General features: G+C 43.1%; 2 protein-coding genes across 2 annotated transcripts in view; one reads left to right on the plus strand and one right to left on the minus strand.

Moving 5' to 3' along the window:
• Positions 1-2,546, minus strand: part of PKD1L2 (polycystin 1 like 2) — a 52,805-nt gene extending 50,259 nt beyond the window's left edge. The window contains exons 1-2 of the mRNA XM_048516048.1: positions 2,246-2,546; positions 729-893 (exon numbers count right to left, since the gene is read on the minus strand). Of these exons, the coding sequence (XP_048372005.1) occupies positions 729-893; positions 2,246-2,546 (466 nt within the window). The remainder of the gene's footprint in view (positions 1-728; positions 894-2,245) is intronic.
• A 7,472-nt stretch (positions 2,547-10,018) lies between these two features.
• The window catches only part of BCO1 (beta-carotene oxygenase 1), a 40,046-nt gene continuing 23,682 nt past the window's right edge, over positions 10,019-26,382 (plus strand). Inside the window, exons 1-5 of the mRNA XM_048515280.1 lie at positions 10,019-10,183; positions 15,961-16,089; positions 22,216-22,345; positions 24,781-24,928; positions 25,749-25,896. Coding sequence (XP_048371237.1) covers positions 10,120-10,183; positions 15,961-16,089; positions 22,216-22,345; positions 24,781-24,928; positions 25,749-25,896 — 619 coding nt within the window. The 5' untranslated portion in view covers positions 10,019-10,119. The remainder of the gene's footprint in view (positions 10,184-15,960; positions 16,090-22,215; positions 22,346-24,780; positions 24,929-25,748; positions 25,897-26,382) is intronic.

Here is a 26,382-nt window from a genome sequence, read left to right on the forward strand (position 1 = left end):
TTGTAACTCTCACAGTCTTCTTTTTGTATCTGTTCATGCTACCCTGCTGCCTAGGTTTTCAAGGAGGGAGAAAGGAATTTTTCACGGACTAAAACTGGCAATTTCCACTGTTCTCATGGTAGCTTCTTTCAACGCCATGATTAGCAGGTCCAGTGTGTGAATACCACCTTACTAGCATATCATCATTACCTAATGGCTCCATTTAAACCTCTCCTTATTCGTAGCAACATGACCAGGTTACAGATTATAACTGTCATTTGCTGTTCATTTTTCATTGGGCTTTAGTGCAATTTGTTTTCTCTCTCTTCCCACCAAAGTAAAGCATTTCAGTAACCATAAACAAGAACAAAATCCATGTAGCTGCTTCAATTAGAACTCACTAAATTGACACATGATATTGTGCAAACTTTTGGGCTCACCAGAACTCTTTACCAGGCTGGATATTTTTTTCAAAAAAAATTTAAAAAGCTAGAAAGGTTTAAAAACAGAGTTTTCAGGCTGTGAGGTAAATGTTTGACCTTCTATGTATCCCCTGTGAGAGGCAAGCGGGGAACTGGCTCAATTTCACAGCTAAGGAGTCAGGTTTCATTATGTTCTCTGCATTCAGTCCATCTTCTCCATCCTTTGCTCTTTCGCAGAAATACATAAACCGCCAACCTCCAAGGTCTATTTAGGAGGATGTAAACATGCTTTCTCAAATGGGAGGAAATGGGTCTGAGATCTCTTACCAAATTCACAGATGAAGTCAAACTCTTGGCTGCAGTTTTCTGTGATGCTCCACTCATAGCCAGAGTTCTTCAAGATATAGCCGCATGCAGAAGGGAGGACCAAGGGCGGGTCTTGATGCCACTTGCTGTAAGTGATGTTGGAGGTGTCCAGCCACACTATGGTACCTGTACACCAAAGAATCTGCACAGTCATGGGTTATAGGCCACCAAATGTCAATCCTGCTGCGTAGGGTTGATCAAGCTCCTCTCTCTTGGGTAATGCTGCTCTAGCACATACCAGAGCATTTTTTTACATGTACTGGTACTGTATTGTTGAAGCTAAAGCATTGACACAATTCATATATTAGAATAAGAAGAATGTTCCTTCCAGTTGCAACCTACTCATAGCAATCCCTCCCAAGAGATGAGCAGAGGTGGTTTGCCATTTCCTTCCTGCAAGTAACAGCCCCAGTCTTCCTTGGTGGTCATCCATCCCAAATTCTAGCCGTGGTGGACCCTGCTTAGCTTTCAAGCTCTGCTGGGCTATTTTGACAGCTGCATTAAAATAAACTCAGTTCAAATCAGAATTTCAACTTAATTCAGGAAGCGCCAGCTTACCTGTTGGGGGCTACATAGCTGGCCCAATAGCAACAATCGCTCGCCATTTCGCTGGTGGGAGAGAGCTCAGAACTTCCCCGAGCAAAGAACAGGAGATTATTTTTCAAACATTACTTTTGCAAAAGGATAGTTTGCGCAATCCATATCAGAAACATTGTAAAGTGTGGACAAATTGACTTATCGTAAAAGCCTTGACTTGTTCTATTATTATCTGAATTCCAGCTAGTTTGATATGACATCATCTAAACTGACTCTTATTCTGCTCTGCATGCCGTCCCCAGAGCATTGGATACACAGCGCAATGCACAGTCAGAGGTAGCTAACAGAGTGCTTGACTCCCACCTTTCTGCACTGTCTGCCCACCACTACCTCTTTCCACGATCTCCACTATTTGCTGTCTTGTGAAACTGAAAAGAGGGGAAAGCCTTGTTAGTTTCACTGCAATACACACCTCTATCTCTTCTGTTCCTTCTATTAAAGGCTATAGTTTTACTTCTGTTTTTTTGAGCCAGAGTAATTTTTCTTGTAATATTCATACTGTCTCTGGCTCATTCTTTATATTGTTGAACAGGTTTCCCCAGATTCTAATCCAACGCCTGAACCGGTACATCCAACTGGCCCTGATGTCACATGCATTCATGAATTTGCCTTATACTGCATCAGACCATCAGTCTACCAAGGTCTGTATTGTCTGTTCAGACTGGTAGTAGCTCTATAGGGTCTCAGGCAGAGGTTTTTCACATTGCCTACTCCCTGGTCCTTTCAACTGGAGATACTGTGGATTGAGCTGAGGACCTTCTGCATGCAAATCAGATAATGTGCCCCTGAGCCACAGTCCCTCCCAAATGTTCTGCATATTCTCTCTCTCCCTTTCATCCCTACCCCAGAACCTCACAGAAGAAGGGAGCTCTTTTTCTTACCTTCCGTCGTTTCGTTCAAAGAGGAACTGTAGGTTATCCCGATCCACCATTCCTTATCCTCTGTGATCTGGTCCTCCAAGAACTTTTGAGTTTCTTCATTTTCAATAAAGACCAGATGGCCCCCTCCTCTCTCGCACCAGCTCTGGGCGTTCGCGAAAGAGCGCTGGAGCCTCACAATCTCATAGCATGAATGGTTGAAAGCCACTTGATACTTTGAACAAGGAGTCCCCTCTGCAAGGGACAACTCTTCTGTGTTTGAGCAGAGGAAGAGAGAAGAAAAGGTTGCGATGAGAATCCACATGCTTGGTTCAGTGGCTCACCAAATGAGACATGGCCGCTGATATAACGCACCCACACACCGATTTCTTGTTCTCCCTGCCTGCAGCGATTTTGCACGTTGTTTGACAGTGGCATCTCTTTTTGTCACTACGCTTCCGAACAATGCCAGCAAAAAAACCAGGACAGCTTGCTGCTGTAAACAAAGGTTATGTCTGTGAATAAACAGAGAACAAAAGGTTTGATGCTAAGAGACACCCGAAAGATAGGACAAAGGTACAAGTGTCCTGCTCCAAATGAAAATGATGGGCAATAATTTATGGCCCCTCATTTGCCAGAGATTACTTTGAAGCGTACAGACACTAGCCGTATGGTAGCTGGAGATAAAGAATACCTATAAAAGAAGCTATTGTTCTTCCAAAGCTGACCATTTGACAGCAAGTATCAGAAATACAGAGGGCTGGTTTGGCAGAATTGGAAGCTAGAAATTCTGTAGCCATAGCTGAGCACTGAATTTGTGCATCTTTGCATGTATGTCATGTGTGATGATGGTGATGATGCACATATACAGCCAACTCCAATCATTCTTCCCTTCAAAATAAAGGATAAGGAAGGATGGTAGGAAGTGGGCCTGGATCATGTCTGGTTATAATGCAGTTGTGGACAGGGGCTCTGTTTTAAGACCGCAGTGCTCCTACCTATTCCGCCAACCCTTTGGGGTACCTAGAAGTGCCATGTTAAAATGGGGAGCCTATTCTCTGCATTGGCTAGTGTACCCACCACAAGGATAGTGAAATCTTGTCTGGTCATGCCCTCACTCATATCTGCTCTACAGAATATCTGCCTCACACCCTTCCTGAATGGATTAAAGCTAATACAATGTCCCTGCCCTGGAAAGCATTCCTATCTCCAGCCCTGGACTATCTGCCACATGAAGACACAGTACTTGTTAATATGTTTGCCCCAAGCATTCCTGCCAGTATTGTATTAACCCAAAGCATCTTCTTCTGACTTATCTCTCTCTAAGGACCACTTTATTTACATTGTCATTGTTTGACAGCTATGATTGACTCAGCCTCTGCCCACCTTTGGGCACTGCCAGCTTAACCCATCAGGCTAAGTACACAAACTATTAGATTAATGATTCAAACACTTAAGTTGATATCTGCCTCGTCTTTCCTTGGAAAGGCAGGATTCCCCTTTGTCCTGGGAGATAAAGGGTCATGCTGCATAACCCTGAGGGTCCCTTTTTTCCTATAAGAAGCCCCCTCTCCCAATAGTAAATGTTCAATATCTCTGGACACCTCTCTGTCTGTTGATATTGTCCCCAATGCACTGTTCTCCTATCAGAGCTAAGCGTGAGTTGCTTAGCTCTATTCATTGGACTTTTCTGTTTCAAGATCAGGTGACTATAATCCTTACTCCCCAATTTCCATAATCTATTCCAAACCTATCCTCTCAGTACTGCTTATATCCCAGGACTGTGTCTGTGTTCTGCTGCTTTGACTATTGTGTGCTTATGTACCCCAATTTTCCTTTAATAAAATTACTGAACTTTATTCTGCTCTCCTGCAGACTTCTTGCAAAAGCTGACCTTGATATACATAGGCATTAAAGATCTCGAGCTTGCACAACCTTTTGCTAAGTCAAGAGTATTCTCTCACTAATTAGCCCTCTCTAAAAGAGACAGACTCCCACCATTTCAGTTAACAGGAGTATGTAAAAGTCACGGTCAGAGAATTGCATGTTATCACCTTTTCTTTTACTCTTTGCATAGATTGTTGTATTAATGTAAGCTGTGTGCAGTTTTTGTTTTCTCATTATTTTTTCCACTGGAGTTAGTCTGATCTGTAACCCACACTGAAGCCCCTGTTCAGACACATTTAGAAAGAGTGAAAAGGGGAAGTAGCAGCAGTGGGTTACTGCTCCCCTAGAGTGTGCAAGTAAGACTGTATCCATTACTAATGGGTGCTAATGAAGAGATAAAAATTGAGGAACTGTTCCTTTAAATGGCTTGTGGCAAAAGGTGCTTGGGGTCAAGCTGTCAAGCCCTACTCTGGCTTGATGGTGGCAACAATACTGAGATACACAGAGAGAGAATTTGTGAGGAGAATAGAAGACTCTGGATGGCAGCAGAGCTCTCTCACTCCCGTATGAGCAGAAATGAACACTTGAAAGGTCATTTCCCCACATATGTGCTCTAACAGTGGAAGAGTCAAATAAAAAGCCAGGCAGCCCTTTGGATGCTGTGGAAGAAGCGTCAGTCCTCTTGTCAAGCCAGTATCCAAATTGCTGTCAAGTGTGTTAATACCACCAATCTCATACTTGGTTGCCTGTAAAAAAATCAGATGGCAGATTATGGAGAGAGAGAATTTGTGCATGGACAGCTCTGCACAAAGCAACCAATCAGGTTGTGGAGTTCAGGATGAGGCCAGAAGGGCAATCACAGCCAGCCCCTCCACCCGTGGATTATTCACAGATTTTAGTTCCCTTCACAAGGCTGAGCAAAGTACTGAATAATGTTTGGTTTTCAATAAGCTAACCAGCACCGCACAACCAGTTACATGGAACACTTGTTCTGCTCTAGTATGAGCATACTTTGCTTCCAGCTAGATTCTGCGCCTTGCATTCTCATAAAATATACTTCCAGAGATCCTTGTGGAGCTAAGTTCTAACATCTTCATAGCTCTGCTCCTAACCTTAGTTTCCTAACCGGTTGCTCCAGTAAAAAAGAGAAACTTGGGATGCTAAATGTTCAAGCAATCCTCTGTGATTATCCAAGTGTTATAAGTCCCAAGGGATGAATTCCAGACCTGTTCAACAGAGACCTTAATTATCCAGAGCTGGGCGAGCCATGGGAATTTGGCCAGGTCTATGTGAACTTGCTGACTCAGTAGGTTAATCAGACCAAAGTCGCTTTTGTGAGTAATCTGAAGGCTCAATTTTCTTCTTGCTCTGGAAAAACTGTGGAGTTATAGAAACATTGTCTCCTGGTATATGCATCTTCCTACTGTGTACAATTCTTGTTGCCATATCTTAAAAAAAAGATTTTGTAGAGCTTGGGAAAGTGCAGAAACAAGCAAGTGACTGAGTGGTTGGACTGTCTTTCCTATTAAAACAAACTATGGGTGATTTTGCCCTCACTGTGTGAACTCAAGTTAGACCTATGTTCAACCCAAGTGCTCCCCACATCCGGTGAATCTGACGTGGGTTCATCCTGCTCTGCTCTTTTCTGCCATTAAATTTTCAACTCCACCTCAAGGTGGGGTAAACCAGCGAAGCTAGGTTGAACTCAAGCAAAGCTGACGGGAGTGGGGAATCTTCGTCGGGTTGATTCGCCCATTCAGCCAATCACAGACGAATGTTTTGGGCATGCGCAGAACGGAAGACTCGCGCCGGCAAAAAGGGACGCACGTTCGCATTCCCGCCCAAACGCAGCAGCCAATCAGGCACGATGAGTGAATGACGTGCCGAGGTGATCCCGCCCTCTGAACTCGGCTCCGGCAGGACAACCTCGGCTGCTGTGGGAAGTTATGAGGGGATTGACATAGGTCGATTCTTTCATCCTGATGAGTCGACCCTATGTCAATTCTCAAGTGCGAAATCGCCCTACGTATGCAATACTATAAATAGCACTGATTGGCCAGTGCCCATGTCGTTGCAGGGAAACTCTATCTTCCCCAATTCTGGAAGTCATTTTGCATTATTGAAATATTTTGTTGACATGATGGACACAGTGTGTAACAGACTTCCCTCTGTGATACACCTCTGAAGATGCCAGCCACAGATGCAGTTGAAACATTAGGAACAAGATCTACCAGACCACGGCCACACAACCCAGAAAACCCGCAACATTCCTGTTTAAATTAGTCTTTAAGCAGTAGAGACTGCAAGAAAGCTTTTGCCCTTGATTTTAGAATACTTTGGAAAATGGGCATTTTCTCTGTAGCTCCAAAAAAATCAATTCTGGGCTGGCAGCTCCCAGAAGTGAACTGCACCCTTGGTTTTAGAAGGCAGAGATTTAACAGAGGTGTTGAGAGCTTGCTTGTTCCGGCCCAATGAGATAACAGTCAATCAATATAATTTCAATAAAGATATCCTCTGAACTTATCAGCTTTGTTATTGCCAGCTTAATGATACAGAGTCCGGGTACATCAGGTGGTCAATACTATCAGTTTTACTCTGAACCATTGTGCAATTTGACCTCAACTTAACTGTGCAGTTGTAAATTGAACTTGATCAGCAGCCAGGTTTAAAAACAATTACACTTGCTTCTTCTTCAGAAGGCAATCCTTGCATAGATAACAGATGGGTACAAAGGTAACTAAATAACTGCAGTACTATAATTGGTTGTAATAAATATGACCAGAGATTAATGCAATTCCTTCATTAAAGAAGATGATAAGGACACCACTAAAGGTGATAAGGACAGCTGGGAGAAAAAACAGGGTATTTTCTACAGTGGCCAGAAACCTACAGAATGAGGTGCATTTTTTTTGCTAATTTTTATATTGAAATGGACTGCTACTTATTGATGTTGAACTTATCAAGGGGTTTGATTGTGTCATATTAAGACATGTGGGCTGAATTCCAATCTAGTGCCTGTCTGGAGAGTTCTTAAAAATCCTGTCCCCTTAATAGAGGCTTAACGTGAAACTATTTACTTTATGAAAGGTAAATTTCACTGCTCATTTTACCCATTAACTCTCTGTCAAAGAATCAGGATGTTTGTTTTTCAGGCCTGTTGACAGGGAGCAGCAGTGGCATAGGAGGTTAAGAGCTTGTGTATCTAATCTGGAGGAACCGGGTTTGATTCTCCGCTCTGCCACCTGAGCTGTGGAGGCTTATCTGGGGAATTCAGATTAGCCTGTGCACTCCCACACACGCCACCTGGGTGACCTTGGGCTAGTCACAGCTTCTCGGAGCTCTCTCAGCCCCACCTACCTCACAGGGTGTTTGTTGTGAGGGGGGAAGGGCAAGGAGATTGTAAGCCCCTTTGAGTCTCCTAAAGGAGAGAAAGGGGGGATATAAATCCGAACTCTTCTTCTTCTTCCTTTTCTTAGTCCAATCCATGAACAAACCACAATTGGTGATGTGAATGAGACTGAAGTCCGACTGAAGTCCTGTGGTTCGAAGGTTCCCTCCCATTCGCCTCCCCTGATGTGTGAAATCAAGACTTCTTGGGTTAAGAAATCTTTGATCTAACCTTAATTTGCTGTGATGTCTAAATCAGGCACTTCAATATGTTGAGATTTGTTTCTTACTTGTCAGTGGAGCCAAACGGATTTCATTCATTCTCACCCAGTTACTTCCAAGGGTTGCCAACTGCCTGGAGAAAAATATGTCCTGTTCCTTTAATAGAGACTATCTGGGATGTTATCAAGCCAGATGATGTTATTTACTGCCATGCCATGAAAACCTTCAGCTGCCCATATCTGAATATTAAGTGTCTGTTAAAGAGGCAGGACATTTTTTTCTCCAAGTCAGTTGGCAACCCTGCATCCAAACCACATAACTTTGGTCCACACAGCTGTCATTAAGCCTCAGCATATCCTTTTTGGTGATAAAAGGGACCCTTCCTTCCTTTTTCACTATCAGAAAAGCTGACTGGATCCAACACATAAGCAGGATTGAACTTGAAACTACATATATATATATATATATTTTGGGGAATTGAGATCCCACATACCCACATACCCACATACCCACATACATACATACATACATACATACATACACACACACACACATGCACATGCACATGTATGTATGTATGTATGTATGTATGTATGTATGTATGTATGTATGTATGTATGTATGTATGTATGTATGTATGTACCCTGTTTCCCTGAAAATAAGACATAGTAGAGGTTTTGCTGTAGTGCTAAATATAAAGCATCCCCCAAAAGTAGGACATAGCAAAGTTTTTGTTTGGAAGCATGCCCGACGACTAGAACACAGAAAAATATGTATGAGGGATCAAAATAATAGGAACAATGCAAAATGGAAATATCCCATTGACAATACAAAAACCACCAGTTGGTCAAACATCTCTCAAATACCAGTCAGGACACACAAATTGAGGTGCCCTTAGAAAAATTTGACTTTGGAGGTGACATTTGACCCTTGCTGCATGGGCTGCATCCCCCTCCCTTTAAAGATCAGCTTCACAGCTCAGAGGGGCTTTAGGATCCATTTTTCCTTTCGTTTTTTGCTTTGTCTTCCCAGCCTGTCAGAGGTGCAGTCTGATTCTAGCTGGTCCTACCCGGAGGTATCGCCCTTCTCCCATTACATCTAGCCTGAAGAAGAGTTCTGGATGACTCAAAAGCTTGGCTACTCTTTTGTGCCATTTTGGTTGGCCATCCAAGCAAAAGGAGAATAATGCCCAGAGAAGAGCATCTCAGAAGACCTCAGGTGCAACAGAAAAAGAATACTGCAGGGGACAAACGTTTCCGAAATGAATAAAAATTACTGCAGATGATGCTAACTATTCCACATCTATAATAAAATAGTTATTCAGCAGAAGGTTAAAACATCACTATTAGAACAAGCAATTTGATCATGAGGTATGGCTGCTTGTTCAAATACTTAATATTGATGCTATGGGTCTGACAATAGCTTCTCCTGCTAAAAATGCACATCTTGATTTGTTACAAATTGCAATATGGAAATAATTTAATGACACATTAAAGCGGCAAACAGTATTAAAGATGACAGATGAAATTAATTTCTCTGGCAAAATTATTTCTCTAATGAAATAAAAGAAATGAGAGAGCTTTATGCATGAGTTTTAAAATAATTTAAAATTTTAAAATTATTTTAAAATTGTCATGCATAAAGTTCTCATATCTTTTATTATTATTACTTTAAATGTCAGATATTACAACATCAACCTGATATAATTTATACATAACTACGTGTTTTAAAACATATATGATTTTCCTGCATTTTATCATTCCAGCAGATCAAAAACAAATCCCAGTTTCTAATAAAATGTTTGTTTATATTCTGTAACTTACACTTTAAAATATAATCATAAAAATTATGTTCCACAATTTGAATTACCATTTTTGGGTGTATAGGTGCACATGAGATTTGGGAGGGCTGGTGTGGTGGAATGGCCAGTGTTGGATACTGAAGACTTGGATTCAACTCCCTCCTCAGTCATATAGCTAATTGTGTGTTTTTGAACCAGCCTGCTTCTGTGTGTTTTCTAGCCAACCTCACAGGGTTGTTGGGAAGATAAAACCAGAGCAATCATCTCTATGCCGCCCTGACACTCCTCAATTTCCAAGGAAAACAGAAAATAGATTCTGGTTTCCTGCCACTCATCTCCCAGTTCCTTTACTGATTCACTGGTTTCCTTGCGATCATTTTGAGCTGGATAAACTTTGAACTGTGGGGGGGCAGGGGGCGGGAGTGAAATGATAAACCCTCAGCTTCTCGCAGTTGACTGGCATTCTCCATTCCTGCCATAACCAGCGGGGAAAACACACACACACACACACACTCAAAGAGAAACCAAATCACTTTCCGGCCCTTAAGCCAGAGAGAAGAGAGCTGTGCCGAGGCAGCTCTTTCCTGGCCCTGCAGTCAGGATGGAAGGAATCTTTAGCAGAAATAAACAAGAACATCCGGAGCCAATCCAGGCAGTCGTGCACGGTGAGTGATTGTTTGCAGTCTAACTTACATAGCGTTTCCAGATCTACAATCTTTGGAATGGTGGTCGCTCATAATAACTAAATTATCCTTACTTGGCCTTTCTCTTGAAGCCATCCTGAATGCTTCCCCCGAATGAGATCCTGAGTGCTATCAAAAGGAGGCTTTTTGATCAAGAACAACAATTTATTATAAGCCAAGTCAGGAAGACCTGTTCTCCTGCCTGCTTGGCATTCAGCCCAAATTAGGACACATGGCAAAATATTTGTGTTTTTTGACAGAGCCCAAGCACAGGTGAATAATAACAAGAGCCAGATGTAACACACTCCCCAGCATTTTGTTCTATGGTCGATTGCAGAATATTCCAGTTCATGACAGAGTTTGTCCCTATTGTGCAAAAATGCCTGAAACTCTTGTACATATCCTTTTTATCTGCCCCCAATATTCAACGTTATGACGCACTATCCCTGCCTTTGAGTCTGAATCTAAGCAAAAGAACTTATAATTTAAAGATGGTACAATTGCTGGACTATGGCCATCGCAAGGACATTGAAAGCATTGCAGTTTTCTTACTGCAAGTGCTTAAGATGCGTGACATGTTACCTCAGTGATTCCAATTTCTACTTCGTGTTTGCTCTGTATGTTTTCTTCCAAAGCAGCTGATTTTAAACTCATGTTACATTTGCTGCATTTAATGCCAAATTGAGGTTTCGTTGTTGTTGTTGAGTAATTGTTTGCTTGGAATCCAAGACTAAGAGAGCTTCTGCACCAGATGTTCCATCAGCTCTCTGATCTTAAAACTGACCAGTGCTTCGGAGGACTTGCACTTTTTTCTTTGATGTTCTTGTCCCCTCCCTTTCCCAAGATGTAAAATCAGGCTCTTTGGGGAAGTCTAATCCTATTTTTAAAATGTTATTACATTTTATTAAATTTGTATTTTATTAAATTTGTATCCTGCCCTTCCCAGCCAGGGTGGCAATCCCTGGGAGGCAGCGATCAGATGTGGGGGCAGGTCTACTCGTGGCCTTTGGCAGAGCCCAGCATGACACAGCTCCCAGTTTTAAAGTGACTCCCCTCTGAGGCCCAGGGCCTCATTCTCCATTCCTTCCAGCTGCAACCTAATAGGAAGAACAAGGTGTTCAGACTGCAGAATGAGCCAGCTCTTCAATGGCGTATCTAGGGGGGTAAGGGAGGGCAGACAACCCAGGTGCCATTTGCCTGGGTCACATGGGGGTGCATTTGGCCATCCTCCCTCTTCCCCCTATGCCCAGCCCCCAGCCAAACTGCCCCCCACCAAAGGAAAATAAGGTGAATTTTAAAGATTAAAATTCACCTTGCTTTCCTCCAAGCAGCGCCAAGATCAGCAACACACTGGGGGCGGAGACAAGCCCTGGGAAGGAGCGCACCCTCCCTAGCCTTGTCCCCACCCCCAGTGTGTTGCTCGCCTCGGCGCCACTCAGAAGAAGGAAAGTATGTTCAATCTTTTTTGCATGGGGGGGGGGAGTTCGGCATGGGATGGGGGTTGCCATTTTGTAAAAGTAGGCCACTGCATCTCTTCTGCACAATTGAGCCTCCTAACAGCAACCGAATCAGGGGAATAGCGCCTGTGTGCTGCAGAGCAAGCTTTCTCTGCTGGGCAATTGAGCCTTCTCACCTCCTAACAGCAGCCCAATAGGGGCAATGTTGCAGAACAAGCCATCTCTGCTGGGCAATTCAGCCTTGCCCAGCTCCTAGCAGCAACCTGATTGGGAGAACCAGCTGTGCTAGCTGCAGAACAAGCCTTCCCCCTCCTGCTGCTGCCCCTTCTCTGCCTGCCACCCGGAGCACCTGCCCTTCCCCCCTTCACACCCCCCCAATCTGGCCCTGATTCCTGGGTGGTCTCCAGGGCCAATCTTTAAATCTGATGAGATCTTGCTAGCCTGGGCCATCCAGGTCGAGAAGATTATTTCCTACAAGTGAAGTTTGTTTCTGGGCTCAGTGAAACGTACATCCCAAAGGAGCCTGTGTGCTTGTTTCAGAACTGAGGGGTTGTGGTCAGCATGCTGGTTTTTCAGCAGTGGAATTAAAGGCAAAGCAAAACAATAAAAACTTCCAAGCACAGAAATCAGGAAAGATTAGCTTTTGTTTGTTTTGTTATGCCAATAGGTGAGATAGATGCATTTGGACTAGTGTGGGAAGATGAGGATGCTTGTAATTATAGACTGGAAACATGCCAATCTGTGGAAGCTGAAGTGTTAACACCTGGTTTAGATTAAGGATCAAGGGCACTTAATTAGGGTTACCAGTTGCCTAGAGGGGAGAAATGTCCCTTTAATAGAGCTTGAATGGGAAACTTCACCTGCCCATTTCTCTATATTAAGCTTCAATGAAAAGAATATGGGTCCATATCTGTCCAAGGGAGATTTGAATCTCAAAAGCGAAGACCCTGAAAACTAGGTTGGTCTCTAAGATGGTACTAGACTTGAATCTAGCTGAGGTAGGGGGATGAAATAGGGAGGCAGATTCTAAAGCCAATAGCAGCTCACATGGACTGATCCTGGATGTTTTCAGAACCAGAGGGTCTAAAATAAGCCCTAGCTAATTCACCAGTTGTATTTGAAGATCTCCAGAACTTCTGGGGAGACTAGAGTCAGACCCAGGGTGCTAGTGAGCACCCCTTTCAGTAAAGTGTAGACGGGAGCTTCTGCAAGCTCAAACCAGTCAAATCGCCAAGTTCCCCGGAAGTCCCTTGCAAAACTTTTTTAAAAGATTCTGTGGCAATGTTTTTGTATTGGCTATTCATTTTCTCATTTAAAAAAAGAAAGAAACCAATATGGTGGCCTCAAATAAAAAGTGGGTTTTATTAATCACTCTCTCCATTGAGTTTTGAGCCCCATCTGGGAAAAGATGAGGGTCAAGTTTGCTTGACTCTTTCTTCGCTAGTCTTCTCTCAGTTCAAAACCCTGATGAGCGTTCAGTTCATGGTCCCTATGCACACATACTCTCTGTCTCATTCACACACATGGACATATATAGATACATGCATATTTAGAAACTCTCCTTAGGGTGTATTGGGAGTAGAGATGCCGATTGCCTTGAGAAAACCAAATCCTGATCCTTGAAGAGAGGCCATTATTGAACCGGATGATGTTATGGACTCCAGGCCACTGTTAGGCACAAATAACTCACTCATTAAATACATGGAGCAAACATAGAAATAGTAACTTCATAGGAACTTGCTTGTTCTGAAAATAGTAAGGATAAATTCCACTGTATGAGTGTACTACTAGCTCTATGTTACTAGTATCATACTTATATTTCTACTAGATAAAGTTATGGACTCATAGTTCTCTATCATCCTGCCAGCATGTTGCTGGCAGGGGATGATGGGAACTGTAGTCCATAACATCTGGAGGGCCACAAGTTTGACACCTATGCTCTATGCCCTTGGCACTATAGATCAAAGAGGTCAAGGACAACTTTGCACATTCTCAATTAGAATGGTACAAGAGATTTTAGTGAGGAAGCTTGATAGCTAGGTACTGATAGTTAAGTGTCTTACACTAACAAGCACACAGATAAGTTTAATGGCTAGAAGATAAACCGTAAAGGGATAATTGGGAGGAAAAAACCCATTAGTGTATAAACATTATACCTGAGGAAAGGTATGTGGTTGTAAAATCTGTAAGAACCTATCACAGAGATAATGGTTTCATGTATAACCGATTAGAAAAGAACATTATGTAATTTATGCAAGGAGGCCTTATATTCTGTGCTTTGGAGCGCTGGTCCTTTGTACCCTTGCTTAAGCAATAAAGTTGTGCTATGCCTCTACTCTCGGTCTCACCCATGGATTCTTGATCGGGTAGGATCCACAGGGTACATTTGTACAACACTGGCCTTTTCCGCATGGGCCAATTGACACAGGTTAAGGGCGGGATAAAACCTGTGTTGGGGTGGGGGTGGGAATTTCGTATGGATCCCGCTCCTAATGCGAGTTCTCTCTGGGTTCACCCCACCCCATGTTTTTCAAGAATTGCAATTTGTGCAATTCTTTTATTTTAATGCGTCTCGCAGCCGCGGCTGAGCAAACGACTGGGCAAGAGGTGTGTTATGCAACTGCGCCTTTTTCCTTATGTTTAACTCCCGGCTCCAATCTGCGGAGTCATGCAGGCACTTCTGGAGACATGAGGCATCAGCAAGGCTCTGGGGGTTTATGTGTGCCTGCCTGTGTAGCTGCACATTGGTGGGAGGTAAGTAAGAAAAAGACATATTTCCGTGCAAAGGTGCATGCCCCGGCCAGCCATGCAAACGCCCCGGGACGCGGATGGATTCATGTATCCTGACTGCAACCCGCTTTAAATTTGCTGTGCAGAAAGGGCCACTGTGAAAAACTTCAGCTGCTCATTTCCACATGCATTAAGCCTCCCTGAAAGAAACAGAACATTTTTCTCTAGGCCTGTTGGTAATCCTCATTGTAAACTTTGGAAAACTTTGGAAGTTGGAAAATACTTGGATATACACTGGGCTAGACTGACATGGTCTAATCCAGCTGATCTCTACTTACGTTCTTATGCTCTAATGAATGCTTAACGTTACAAATAAGGCATGTATAAGGCTGGTTGAATTATTATGCTTTCCTCGCCTGGGACTCTTTTCATTTTTCTTAACAAGGAGCTATGTCACCACTGGGGGAGGCTGCTCTTCTAAGAAAACAAGTTCAACATCCTCTTGGATGGATGCAGATACTTTTACAGTTGTTTTAGATCCTGGATTATGCTTCACACTTTCTGTAACAAGCAGTGGGTTGGTGATATTGCCAAACATATATTCTGAAATGTTTGATGTTTGATTATACTGCTCAGCTTTTATATTGGTATTATTAGTGGAATTTGAGTCAATGAAGAAGAAGAACAAGGAGAGTTTGGATTTATATCCCCCCTTTCTCTCCTGTAGGAGACTCAAAGGGGTTTACAATCTCTTTGCCCTTCCCCCCTCACAACAAACACCCTGTGAGGTGGGTGGGGCTGAGAGAGCTCCGAAAAGCTGTGACTAGCCCAAGGTCACCCAGCTGGCGCGTGTTGGAGTGCACAGGCTAATCTGAATACCCCAGATAAGCCTCCACAGATCAAGCGGCAGAGCGGGGAATCAAACCTGATTCCTCCGGATTAGAACGCACTTGCTCTTAACCACTACGCCACTGCTGCTCCTGGGGATTAATATACAAGTAAGTGTAGTGGTTAAGAGTAGTGGACACTAATATGAAGAATTTGGTTCAATTCTGGTTCAATTCTACACTTCCCCACACAATGCCTGCTGAGCCACGCTGCTAACAAAAGACACTTCTGAAATTAGCCGCTGTAACGGAAGAGCTGGCTTCCTGCCACTCCTCAATCAAGAAGACGTGGATTGGGACTTTGTTAGTGCATGCAAAAATTCAAAAACAAACAGGTTTCAAATAAAATATATATTTGGGGTTTATTGAGGTCTGCATCTGCTCAATGAACAAAAAGATGAGTAAGGCAAAAAGTTAGAGTCAGAAAGAACATAATTTACAGCTGGGGCTCTTACATCTAGCCAGAGCAGCTAAAATTAGAGAAATTTAAAGTGACATGGCAATTTCTCCACAGCCGCCTAACCACTCCGTTTAGATTTCTGAATCCTGCTTGTAACGTCCCACAAAATTCACTACTATATTGCACTGACTGGGGGCCAGTTTGGAGGTACTTGACGAAAAAATGTCTTTGGATCTGAAGGGGCTTGAAGGAAATGTCCTAATGTACAATTTTTTCCCTTTACAGGCAAAATCCCAAGCTGGATGGAGGGCATCCTTCTTCGTAATGGTCCGGGGATGCATAAAATAGGGGACACTGCCTACAATCACTGGTTCGACGGCATGGCTTTGTTGCACAGTTTTACGATAAAGAACGGTAGGTTTGTTTATCTGTGCCAGAGGGCCAGCTGTGCTAATCGAGCCAAACAAACCATCATTGTCCTGAGGCCTTGAAGTGCAGCGCCCCCTTTTGGAGATAGAATGCACGACAAGGTGGCCCTACAAATACAACAAAGCTTTTTAAAAAATGTAATTTGATCTGCAGTAAGGACAGTGACTTGGACTGAGCCCAGTTGAATAATATAATATGAGACATTTCAGAGTAGACCGATTTTAAGCTTTTGCTGTAAGTAAGATCCTACGATGTAAAGTGATATGTTAGTGCTCATTCTTTTTTTCAGTTGTGCTTTCAGATTTCTGGAATCCAAACAGGATGTCACATCCTGTTGATCATATTTGTCTTATGCTGTGTAGTCCATCTTAGTGAGGAAGCTGGATTATAAATGTTGTAAAACAAAAAGATTGCTGTACACAACCTAGAGCCTTTCCCCCCAAATCCACAAGTATGCGTGGGGGGGGGGGGGGACTGCTTGTGATGACAAACAAAACATTTTGCACATGCTCAGATGGTTCACACATTCAGAGTCTGATACCTAGGCTCCTTCTGCACGTCCAAATTAATGCACTTTCAATGCACTTTCAATCCACTTTCCAGCTGTGCGGAATAGCAAAATCCACTTGCAAACAATTGTGAAAGGGGACTGAACGTGCATTATTTTGCATGGGCGGAAGGGGCCTAGAGTACTGAAACAAATACTGAGACTTTAAAGCTAGAGGTGTTAAAAATGAACAGTTTGCAATGCTGTGTTTGCAAAGGCTGTTGCTTTTTTTTCAGGTTTGGGGTTTGGACTTATTCAAAATATCTTTTCTGCCTGATTTTCTTCCAAAACCGTATTCACGGTTGTGTTTCTCTCTGATTGTAGCTTCTGGGTTCTTAACTCTGTTTCAGTAGCAGACCTGTTGAGGCAGCCAGTAGTCCCACAGAGCCACACAAAAACATGTTTGTACTGGAGATTTCTTCTATTCCTGCTTCAGACAATGAAGCTAAAAGTTTTTACGGAAGCTTGAGGTGGCGCCAGGGGAATGCTATTCAGCCGTGACTGATAGCCACCTAGGTATATAAAACACAGTAAAAGCTTATTTACGAGACTTGCTGTTGCAAGATGGAGCGATAGTTACCAGCCTGGCATCACGGTGAACTGATGGGGTTTTGGTCTCCTCCAGCAAGGTCGTTTATAGACCTTGGTGTTCTAAAATAGTCTTGCTTACCAGCCTAATAATAGGCTTAGTGGATTTCATGGAGAAGGTCCCGGGTTCAGTCCCTGGCAGCTCCAGTTAAAAGGACCAGACAGTAAGTTGTTTGAATTGGTCTATGTCAGAGAGCCACTCCCAGCCACAGTGGTCAAGACAGGCCTTCACAGATCAATGGTCTGATGATGCAAGTTTTTATAGGCCATTGGTTTGAGAGCAGAACATCTCTCTGGAATGCTGAGGGTCACAGGTTCAATGTGCAGCTTCTTCAGTTAAAATGATTCGGTAGTAGGAGAGGGGAAAGGCCTCTTCCACCTGCAACTGGAGAGAACCTCTGCCAGTCAAAGTAGACAGGGTTGGCCTGCATAGACCAGTGTTCTAACTCAGTATAAGGCAGCTTCATGGGTTCAGGGTGCTGTGCAGAGGTGGGATCCAGCAGGTTCTCACCAGTTCCCGAGAGTGGGTTACTAATTATTTGTGTGTGCCGAGAGGGGGTTACTAATTGGGTCTGCTTTTCCATTAGAAATTCCATTAGGTCCAAAAATCATAAAGTCCTGTTGTTTCCTATGTGGCTGGTTAATGCTTAGGCTAGAAAAATGGGATAATTTCCTCCCTGTTACTGTTTTAAAAACATGTTTTAGAAATATGGTAAAGTTCCTTGTTTAAGGAAAGTATCCTTCTTTTGATTTCTAGAAACAAAATTAAATATTTGAAAGTATTAAGTATTTGACAGGCAGTCAATTAGAGAAGAAGTAGTTGTTTCTGTTGGCAGTAGACGATAGGACTTGCTCTAATGAGTTTAAATTATGGACAGAAAGATACCAGCTGGAAATTAGGAACTTTTTTTACAGTAAGAGTTTTTTACAGTAACAGAGAAATTATTAATGCCCCCTACTCTGGAATGCACGGCCAACACCCCCCACCGCGGCTTCTCGCCCATTTGCGCCCCATTGGCGCTACGCCGCTGTTTGAATCCCACCACCATGGGAACCTGTTTCTAAAATTTTTGGATCCCACCACTGGTGCTGTGTAGACAGAAGTGACAGGTCACAGTGAAGGCAGTGGTCCCAGAATGACGTTAATCTCTCCTGGAATACCATTTCACAACATTTGTGTTGGCACAATGGCCTGCCCTGGTACCTGAACACCATCTTGATTTGCACATGAATGGTTGCCTTGTGTGATGATTCCAGCATCAAATGATAATCCACAATTACCTCAGATGCAACAGCTGCTGGCTATCAAGGGTTAAGAAGAGTCCTCCTAGATAGGAATGGAAGTCCATTTTATCCAACATCACATTTGGTATGGTGGCCTATCAGATCTTCTTAGGAAGTCCACTAGTAAGATATGCAGACAACAGCCATACCTCCCCACCCTGCAAGCAACAGCTGTCCAGAGAGAAATATTCTTGAAGAATGGTCTCTCCTGTTCCAGGTCTATTCACCACCTCAGAGATTTCAAGAAGTCTTGTAAACCTAGCCTTTACTCTAACCATTACCACAAACTGCTGGTAAATATGTGACCAAATATTGACTGAAACTTAATATTAGCAAATATTAGCCAAGCCTAATATTGATTGAAATGCAGCACAATTTATTTATTTAGATATATTTATACTGCTTTTCTGTTCGGTGGAGATTCAAAGTGGGTTGCAACATTGTTCGTGCCTCTTCCATTTTATTCTTACAATAACATCCCTATGAAGTAGGTAAAGCTGAGGGAGAGGCTGGGCCAGGTAATCCTGCGCTTCTGTGGCAGAATAGGGGATTTGAAACTGTGTCTCCTAAATTGACACTCTAACCATGTGGCACTGTTTGTGAGAAAGCACAAATCAACCAGCCAAACACAATGCTACAACACAGCACAATGCTGAAGTTTTTTTTGCGAAAGCATCAAACTAGCACAGCAGTTACCTCGTCCCTTCTTAAGCATTTGGATGCGTGTGATTTTTCTGTCATGTCAGCTGACTTATGGTGACCCCAAGGACACCCAGCAGGCTCCATGGGGAATCAAACCCGATTCTCCAGATTATAGAGTCCACTGCTCTTAACCTCTTCACCACGCTGGTTCTCTCAACCATTTACGTAACAGCAAACGAGAGGCCAGCATATAATGAGAGGCCTGTGTGAGTCCCATAGCTGGAGACTTTAGCAAAGCAGGCAGTCACAACAATTCCTTTTCATTGTGATGGTGTGTCATTCGGCAGGAATTCTATCTGTGCCAAAGACAAACATAAACCAAGCCACTATGCTCTGGCAGCTGGTGAAACAGGTTTCATGTAAGCATGTTCATTAGAATGACTCGCAGTCAAGAGGTGGAAGTACCTTGGCTTAGCTTGCAGCAAATAGCTCATGCACTCTTTGTGTATGCCCTCCCACGTCCCTTCTTATCTGAATGTTGTCATCATCCGAACACCTGGAAAGTTGACACATATACTTTCAGCTCAAGGTGGCTTTCACCAGTGGCTCTGGCTGCTAGAACAGCTAATGTATGTTATTAGCCATCTTGAGATTACACTCTTACCATATTCTTGGTGAGGGGTTGTTTTTTTAGGAAAGTAGGAATGTGCTTTGTTTTACTTTGCACTTTTACAGCACGAAGTGAAATCTGTTCGCTTTCTGCGTGTGGGTAATGGGTTGAAAAGTGGTGACTCAAATGAAACTGTCAGGGATTTTTATTGTGTTGAAATCAGAAACCTTTCCTCTGCTCGTTTTTATACTAACAGCTTTCAAAAAAATTTCAGGTAGGGGAGTCATCTCTAGTTCCATTCTGATAATGGATCTCATTTTATATTTTCAATGTCCTTTTTTTTTACTCCCACCCATCCCTCTGTTTGCCTTTTCTCTTTTTTTCTCTTGTTTTCCCCTCCTTATCTCTTTGTTTTTTTAAAATTTTGGGCCACTTATTCTTTTATTCACATGGTTAAAGCATTTGATTATTTGACTATCAATACAAATAGCTAATAAAGCAATTAGAGTGGAATTTTAAAATTCTACAATCAACATGGTGACATGCATATCTAAGGGACCGTCTCTCCCTATATCGCCCTTCTAGGCCCCTCCGTTCATCGGAGGCGGACCTACTGGTGATCCCTGGCCCCAAGGCGATCCGGCTGGCCTCTACAAGGGCCAGGGCTTTTACGGCTCTGGCCCCTACCTGGTGGAACAGGCTTCCAGGTGAGATCAGGGCCCTGCGGGATTTACAAAGTTTCCGCAGGGCCTGTAAAACGGACCTGTTCCGCCAGGCGTTTGGCCAGCCGGGATGATATCAACCGCAATAATAAGTAAACATCTGGCCTCCCGTGGGTTCATAAAAGGGGGAATAGAATAGCTGAAGCCATCTCTAGTTTAATATTTTATGTATTTTAATTAATTTATATATATGATGTTTTAAATTTTTATGTTGTTGGAAACCGCCCTGAGCCTTCGGGGAGGGCGGTATACAAATATAATAAACAAACAAACAAACAAACAAACAAACAAGAAAATTGTAGGTGTTCCAAATGCAACCTTCCTCATAACAGAGAACATTTAGGCAAGGGAGAGGCATTCAATAGCTAGAGAGTTTGCAATACAGCTCTCAGTACAGTCTCTAATCCCACTTTATTCTAGTCTTGCCAGAATTCAATGTATGTCCTTATTTCAGTGTGAACAACAATAGAGATTCTATTAGGGCTCACCTCTTTTTTGTCAGAGATTCCTGATGTGCTGATGTGGGCAGTTTTGGAATCGTGAAACAATACTGGGTTCTACCACAAAATGGCTATCAGGGAGGCAGTCACAAAATGGCTGCCTTGGCAGGACAGAACCCCAGTTGCAGGAGTTTTCAAAGCATGTCCTCCTATGATGAGGCAAGCTATTTTGGAATGAGTGCCCCTTCTCCAGACCCAAGGGTGATGTTTCCTGGCATCTTCTGAAGGAGTTTCTGGAGGCATTATAGTTTTTTGCTCTGGAGAAGAAGAAACCAGGCCTCAGGATACAGTGAATGGTCAAGATGGTGCCCATGGAAAAGCAGTCTGAAGATGAGATCTGGAGGGTTGCCACCTTCAGGTTGGGAAATGCCTGGAGATTTGGAAGGAGGAACTCAGCAGGGCTGTGATGCCACAGAGTTTACCCTCCAGGTCCATCATTCTGTTGGTCTTGAGATCAATCATACTCCTGAGGGAACTCCAGACCCCCCCTGGAAGCAGTGGCACCCTAGAAACTTTTCCTATTTATAGGTGTGAGGCTCTCCATGCTGGCTCTTTTCTCCTTCTCCTGAGGGCTTCGTTAGTGGCAATGGAATTGCGAATTCTGGTCAGCTTGACCTCATTGCTGCCAGCTGGCCTCAAAGGAACAAGAAACCGCCAGTGTGATGTTGCAGGAGCCTCTGGGCTGATTGGGTGTGGTCTTCAGAGAAGGCAGCAGATAATGATACTGACAGCCCAATACTGCCTTTCCCCACAGATCACAATTTCATTTCCCCCACCCCCTTATTATTGCCAATTCAACTATCATCAGTTCCTGACAATTAACGTGCCATGAGGTCCATTCCTTCCTCCCTTTTGCTATTGCACAGCTGGCACCAAAATGATTCTTGTTATCACTTATGCCATGGAGGTAAAAGGAGGGATGGGGAAGAGGCGGTAAGAGTAGCATGTGGCATAGAGACACAGCATGTGGACACCATTCCCAGGCCTCTTGTTGATCTTTCCACATGGAAGCAGCTAGATGGACTTTATCAGTTTCATAGCCAAATCCCATCTCTTACATATCCATCCTTTCAGGGTTGGTAGAAGCTTCAATTTCATTCCAGTCTTTTTGTTTGTTTGTTTGCTGCCATTACCAAATGTCAAATGTTATCAGCCCTCAAGGTGCATTTTCCACATCAACGAATCCAGATATTAAGCTTCCTGTTTCTTCATGAACAGGTGAAGTTTTCTATCGAAGCAAATACCTCCGCAGCGACACTTACAAGAGCAATGTTGAAGCCAACAGAATCGTGGTGTCGGAATTTGGAACGATGGCTTACCCAGACCCCTGCAAAAATATATTTTCCAAGTAAGCAGTGCCGACATGTTCTTCACCAAAAACTTTCCCTTGCCTGTTTCCTTGTCAAAATGCTTTATATAACCTATATGTGTGATTTGCTTCTTGTCTTCCTTTCCTTGCTTCTTTTCTGTATGCTTTAGATTCAAAGCCAGTGGGCAGGGACTTGAGGCCCAAATTTCTTGTCACACGGGAGACCCAAAATTGGATGAGAGGGGAGGATTTATTGCATTAGAACAGCAGTGATAGGCAAGGGTGGTTTAACCTCTGCTGCCCTAAATAATTTCCTCCTAAAATTACACTTCTCAACTTATTATTGGCTATGATGGTGGGAGGGGGGAATGACAGATAGGCACACTGTGAGCCCTGATTATCCTCTCTTACAACTGCTAGTAGCAAGTTGAGGTCTGGCCCCACATATTCTCTGGTCTAGCATTGGAGCTGTGCAATTTCTTTTGTATCACATATCTGATAGAGAAAAATAGCTTTTGTTTTGTTGATGTTTTGTGGCAGAGAACCATCTCATGATCAAGGAGATATTGAGAGGCGTGAAATGTCACATGAAAGACAGGTTTCCTATCTTCCATTTCCCTGCGCAAGTTTTAAAAACTGATGACACTGCAGTTGTGGCACACACATCCCAGGGATGCCAGCCAGACTGCTTCTTTACTTAGCTTCAGGCTCCAATTGAAAATATTCCTGTTTACCCAGGTCTTTGGCACCTGGTCCTTTTGTGATGTGACACAATGCAATATTCTCTCTCTTGCGCACACAAGTACACTTCTCGTTAGACATTCATAGGTTTACCTGTGACTTAATAAACTGTGCATCAAGTTGCTTACGAGAATCATTAATGCAAAGCAACAACAGCAGCAAAGTCTGCTTTCTTTAGGAGACTTTTAAAAGATGCCTAGCGTGGAGATGTTCTTACATAGCTCTCTTTCTTTCAGGAGTGAAATCGACTACACCTAAAGCTGTGGAGGGCCTTGCTTGGTCAATTTCACCACTCTTTATATTGCAGAAGTGGTGCTTTTCAGTCCTTAGGGAATTACTGCAATATATTCCGCTGTTCATGCACCCCATTATGTTTCCCATTTATCAGGCTTCCGATACTATATCAGTGCTAGGGCCACAGTAGTAATAAAAGGAAAAGCTTGTGTTGCTGTTCTGTTTACAATCTTAGCAAGGAGTAGGAAATTGTGTAATATAAATATAAGAGGAGAACGGCTGCCAAATCTTCCAGCCATTCCATGGGTGTGGATGTGTATTGCCAAGCACAGTTGTTGTTTTGTGCATGGAAATGTAATAGTAAGTTACTCAAGTCTTATTATTCCCAAGCCAAGATGCAGATTTGGGCCATAAAGCAACATGGTGTGTTGTCTACAGATCCTTCAGTGGATAATGCTAAAAAGAAAAAAAATAAGCAGACCTGGTGCATTGAATTGGTGCTTTCTGTATCTCTATGATTCTGTGATCCTCAAAGATTTTGTTTCCAAGTGCAGTATAGGGGAATACATATTCCCTAAAGCAGGGATTGTCAACCATGTTGAGCCAGTAGGCATTTTTGGAGTTTTGAGAAAGGATAGAGATGACACTGCAAAATGGCTGCCATGGGAGGAGAAACCTATCACAAAATGGCAGCTATGAAGAGCAGTCACAGAATGTTGGGAGTTTCCAACCCAATGATCTTACTGCAATGAAGGAAGCTGTTTTTGAATGGGTATTCCTTGAAGATCCAAAGGAGATGCCTCCTAGATTCTTCTAAAAGACCTTTTGTTCCAGTTAGGTAAAGGAGAACCAGAGTTGGCTCTGTGCTGTGGGGAAGAGATGTTTTGCAGAAGGAGAAAGTAGGTGATGGTGAACACACATTGGTAGGCACTGTGGTGCCCATGGGTATCAAATTGGCATGCCACCATGTCTGGAGTGAGTGATTATCATAATTGCAATTACAGCGAGGTGACATGGCACACAGGCTAAGAGAATGAGCAGTGATTCAGAGGTCCTTGGTTCAAATTTCCCCGGGCCTTGCTCACTAGGTGCCTTTATTTACTTACTTTATTGACTTCATTTATACCCCACCTTTCTCCCCAATGGGGACTCACAGCAGCATTCAACTTTGTTTCATGTTTCCTCCATTTTATCCTCACAATGACCCTGTGAGGTAGGTTGCAGTACAAGTGTGGACTTCCATGGCAGGGTGGGGGTTGGAACCTTGGTCTCCCAGATCCTAACCCAACCCCAACCACTACACTTCACTGGCTGAATTTGATCAAACCATTCTTTCCCAGACTTGGTGTTTCTGCCTATTGGAGGGGGGACGATAACACTGGACTACCTTACAGTGCTGTTGTATCACAATCTGGTGATATGTGCAAATTAGTTTGAATACAGAAAACACTGTACAAATGCTATTGTGATGTTGGGATGTTTTGTTTCCTCAAACGTAGGGCCTTCTGCTATCTATCCCACATAATACCTGAATTCACAGACAACAACTTGATCAATATCATAAGAAATGGTGAGGATTACTATGCAAGCAGTGAAGTCAACTTCATTACGAAAATTGATCCTCGGACTCTGGAAACTCTAGAAAAGGTGAGTGTGGACTTCTTATATTTACATGCCATTTAAGATTTAAAAAAGGTGCAGAGGGTTTAGCAAAGATGTAGTCAAAAGGACAACCTGAGGGTTTTGTGGATAGAAAGTTTCACCCTAGATAGTCTTCGGTCTTTCCTGTTTTTATGCCATTCTTCAAAGTAAGCTAGCATTGTGTAGTGGTCAGTGTCCAACTAGGACCTCTGAGATCCTGGTTCAACTTCCCATTCTGCCATTTAAACTCTTTTAGTGACCTTGGGCCTGCTTTTCCCTTTGTCCTCCAAACTTACTTCTCAGGATCATTGTTGTGAGGATAAAATGGAGAAAGTATGAATGAACTTGTAAGCTGCTTTGAATCCCCATTGGGGAGAAAAACAAGGTATAAATATCTAAGTAAATCAACTCAGAATAGGGTATCTGATTCTCCCCTCATTCATTTTATGCTCACAAAAGCCGTGTGAGGTAAATTAGGTTGACTGGCAACAGTGGATCCAGTGAAATGAGTGGGGATTTGACCTCATGCTTCCAAGTTCATCTGATATTATAACCCCCCACCATACTGGTGTAGGTTCTCGTCCATTCCGTCCTACACTTATTGCTTTTGAATTTTGTGATCACATGTCACTCCTTGATGCGATTTCTTTTAAACCTGAAGAATCCAGACAATGTGTTCTTTTCAAATCAATGATTTAGTCTGCTCGCGGAAGGTGCCAATTTGTTTGCCGGTAGTGGAACCAGACATTTCTGGGATGTGGCTTGAAGGTCATAAATGCATTTCCCATCATCCTTGTTTGTGTTTTTGTCTTTTGCCGTGCGGCAGGTTGACTACTCCAAGTATGCAGCCATCAATCTGGCAACCGCCCATCCTCATTATGACAGTGCTGGAAACGTTCTCAACATGGGCACGTCCATCGTTGATAAGGGAACGACAAAGTACATTCTTTTTAAGATTACCCCTTCAGCACCAGGTAACAAACCAATGTGGCTAGAATTTTCTGTGCTTCTTATGATGAGACAAGTTAACATTTATACAATGGACGGTGCCTTAATCCAAGTGAATTTCAATTCCTGACAGAATATTCTCTGCATGTCCACAAGTGAATAGAATCATAGAATCATAGAGTTGGAAGAGACCCCAACGGCCATCAAGTCCAACCCCCTGCCATGCAGGAACACACAATCAAAGCACTCCTGACAGATGGCCATCCAGCCTCTGTTTAAAAACCTCCAAAGGAGACTCCACCACACTCCGAGGTAATGCATCCTACTGTCAAACAGCCCTTACTGTCAGGAAGGTTTTCCTGATGTTTAGGTGGAATCTCTTTTTCTTCACCTTGAACCCATAAATGGGATTACATTAGTCAAAAGGTTGGTTTATGCTCTAACCTGGATGTCCCAGGCTGACCTGATCTCATCAGATCTCAGAAGCTGAGCAGGGTTGGCCCTGTTAGCAT

The sequence above is a fragment of the Sphaerodactylus townsendi genome, linkage group LG14 (genome assembly GCF_021028975.2).
Source record: "Sphaerodactylus townsendi isolate TG3544 linkage group LG14, MPM_Stown_v2.3, whole genome shotgun sequence".
Classification (NCBI taxonomy): Eukaryota; Metazoa; Chordata; class Lepidosauria; order Squamata; family Sphaerodactylidae; genus Sphaerodactylus; species Sphaerodactylus townsendi.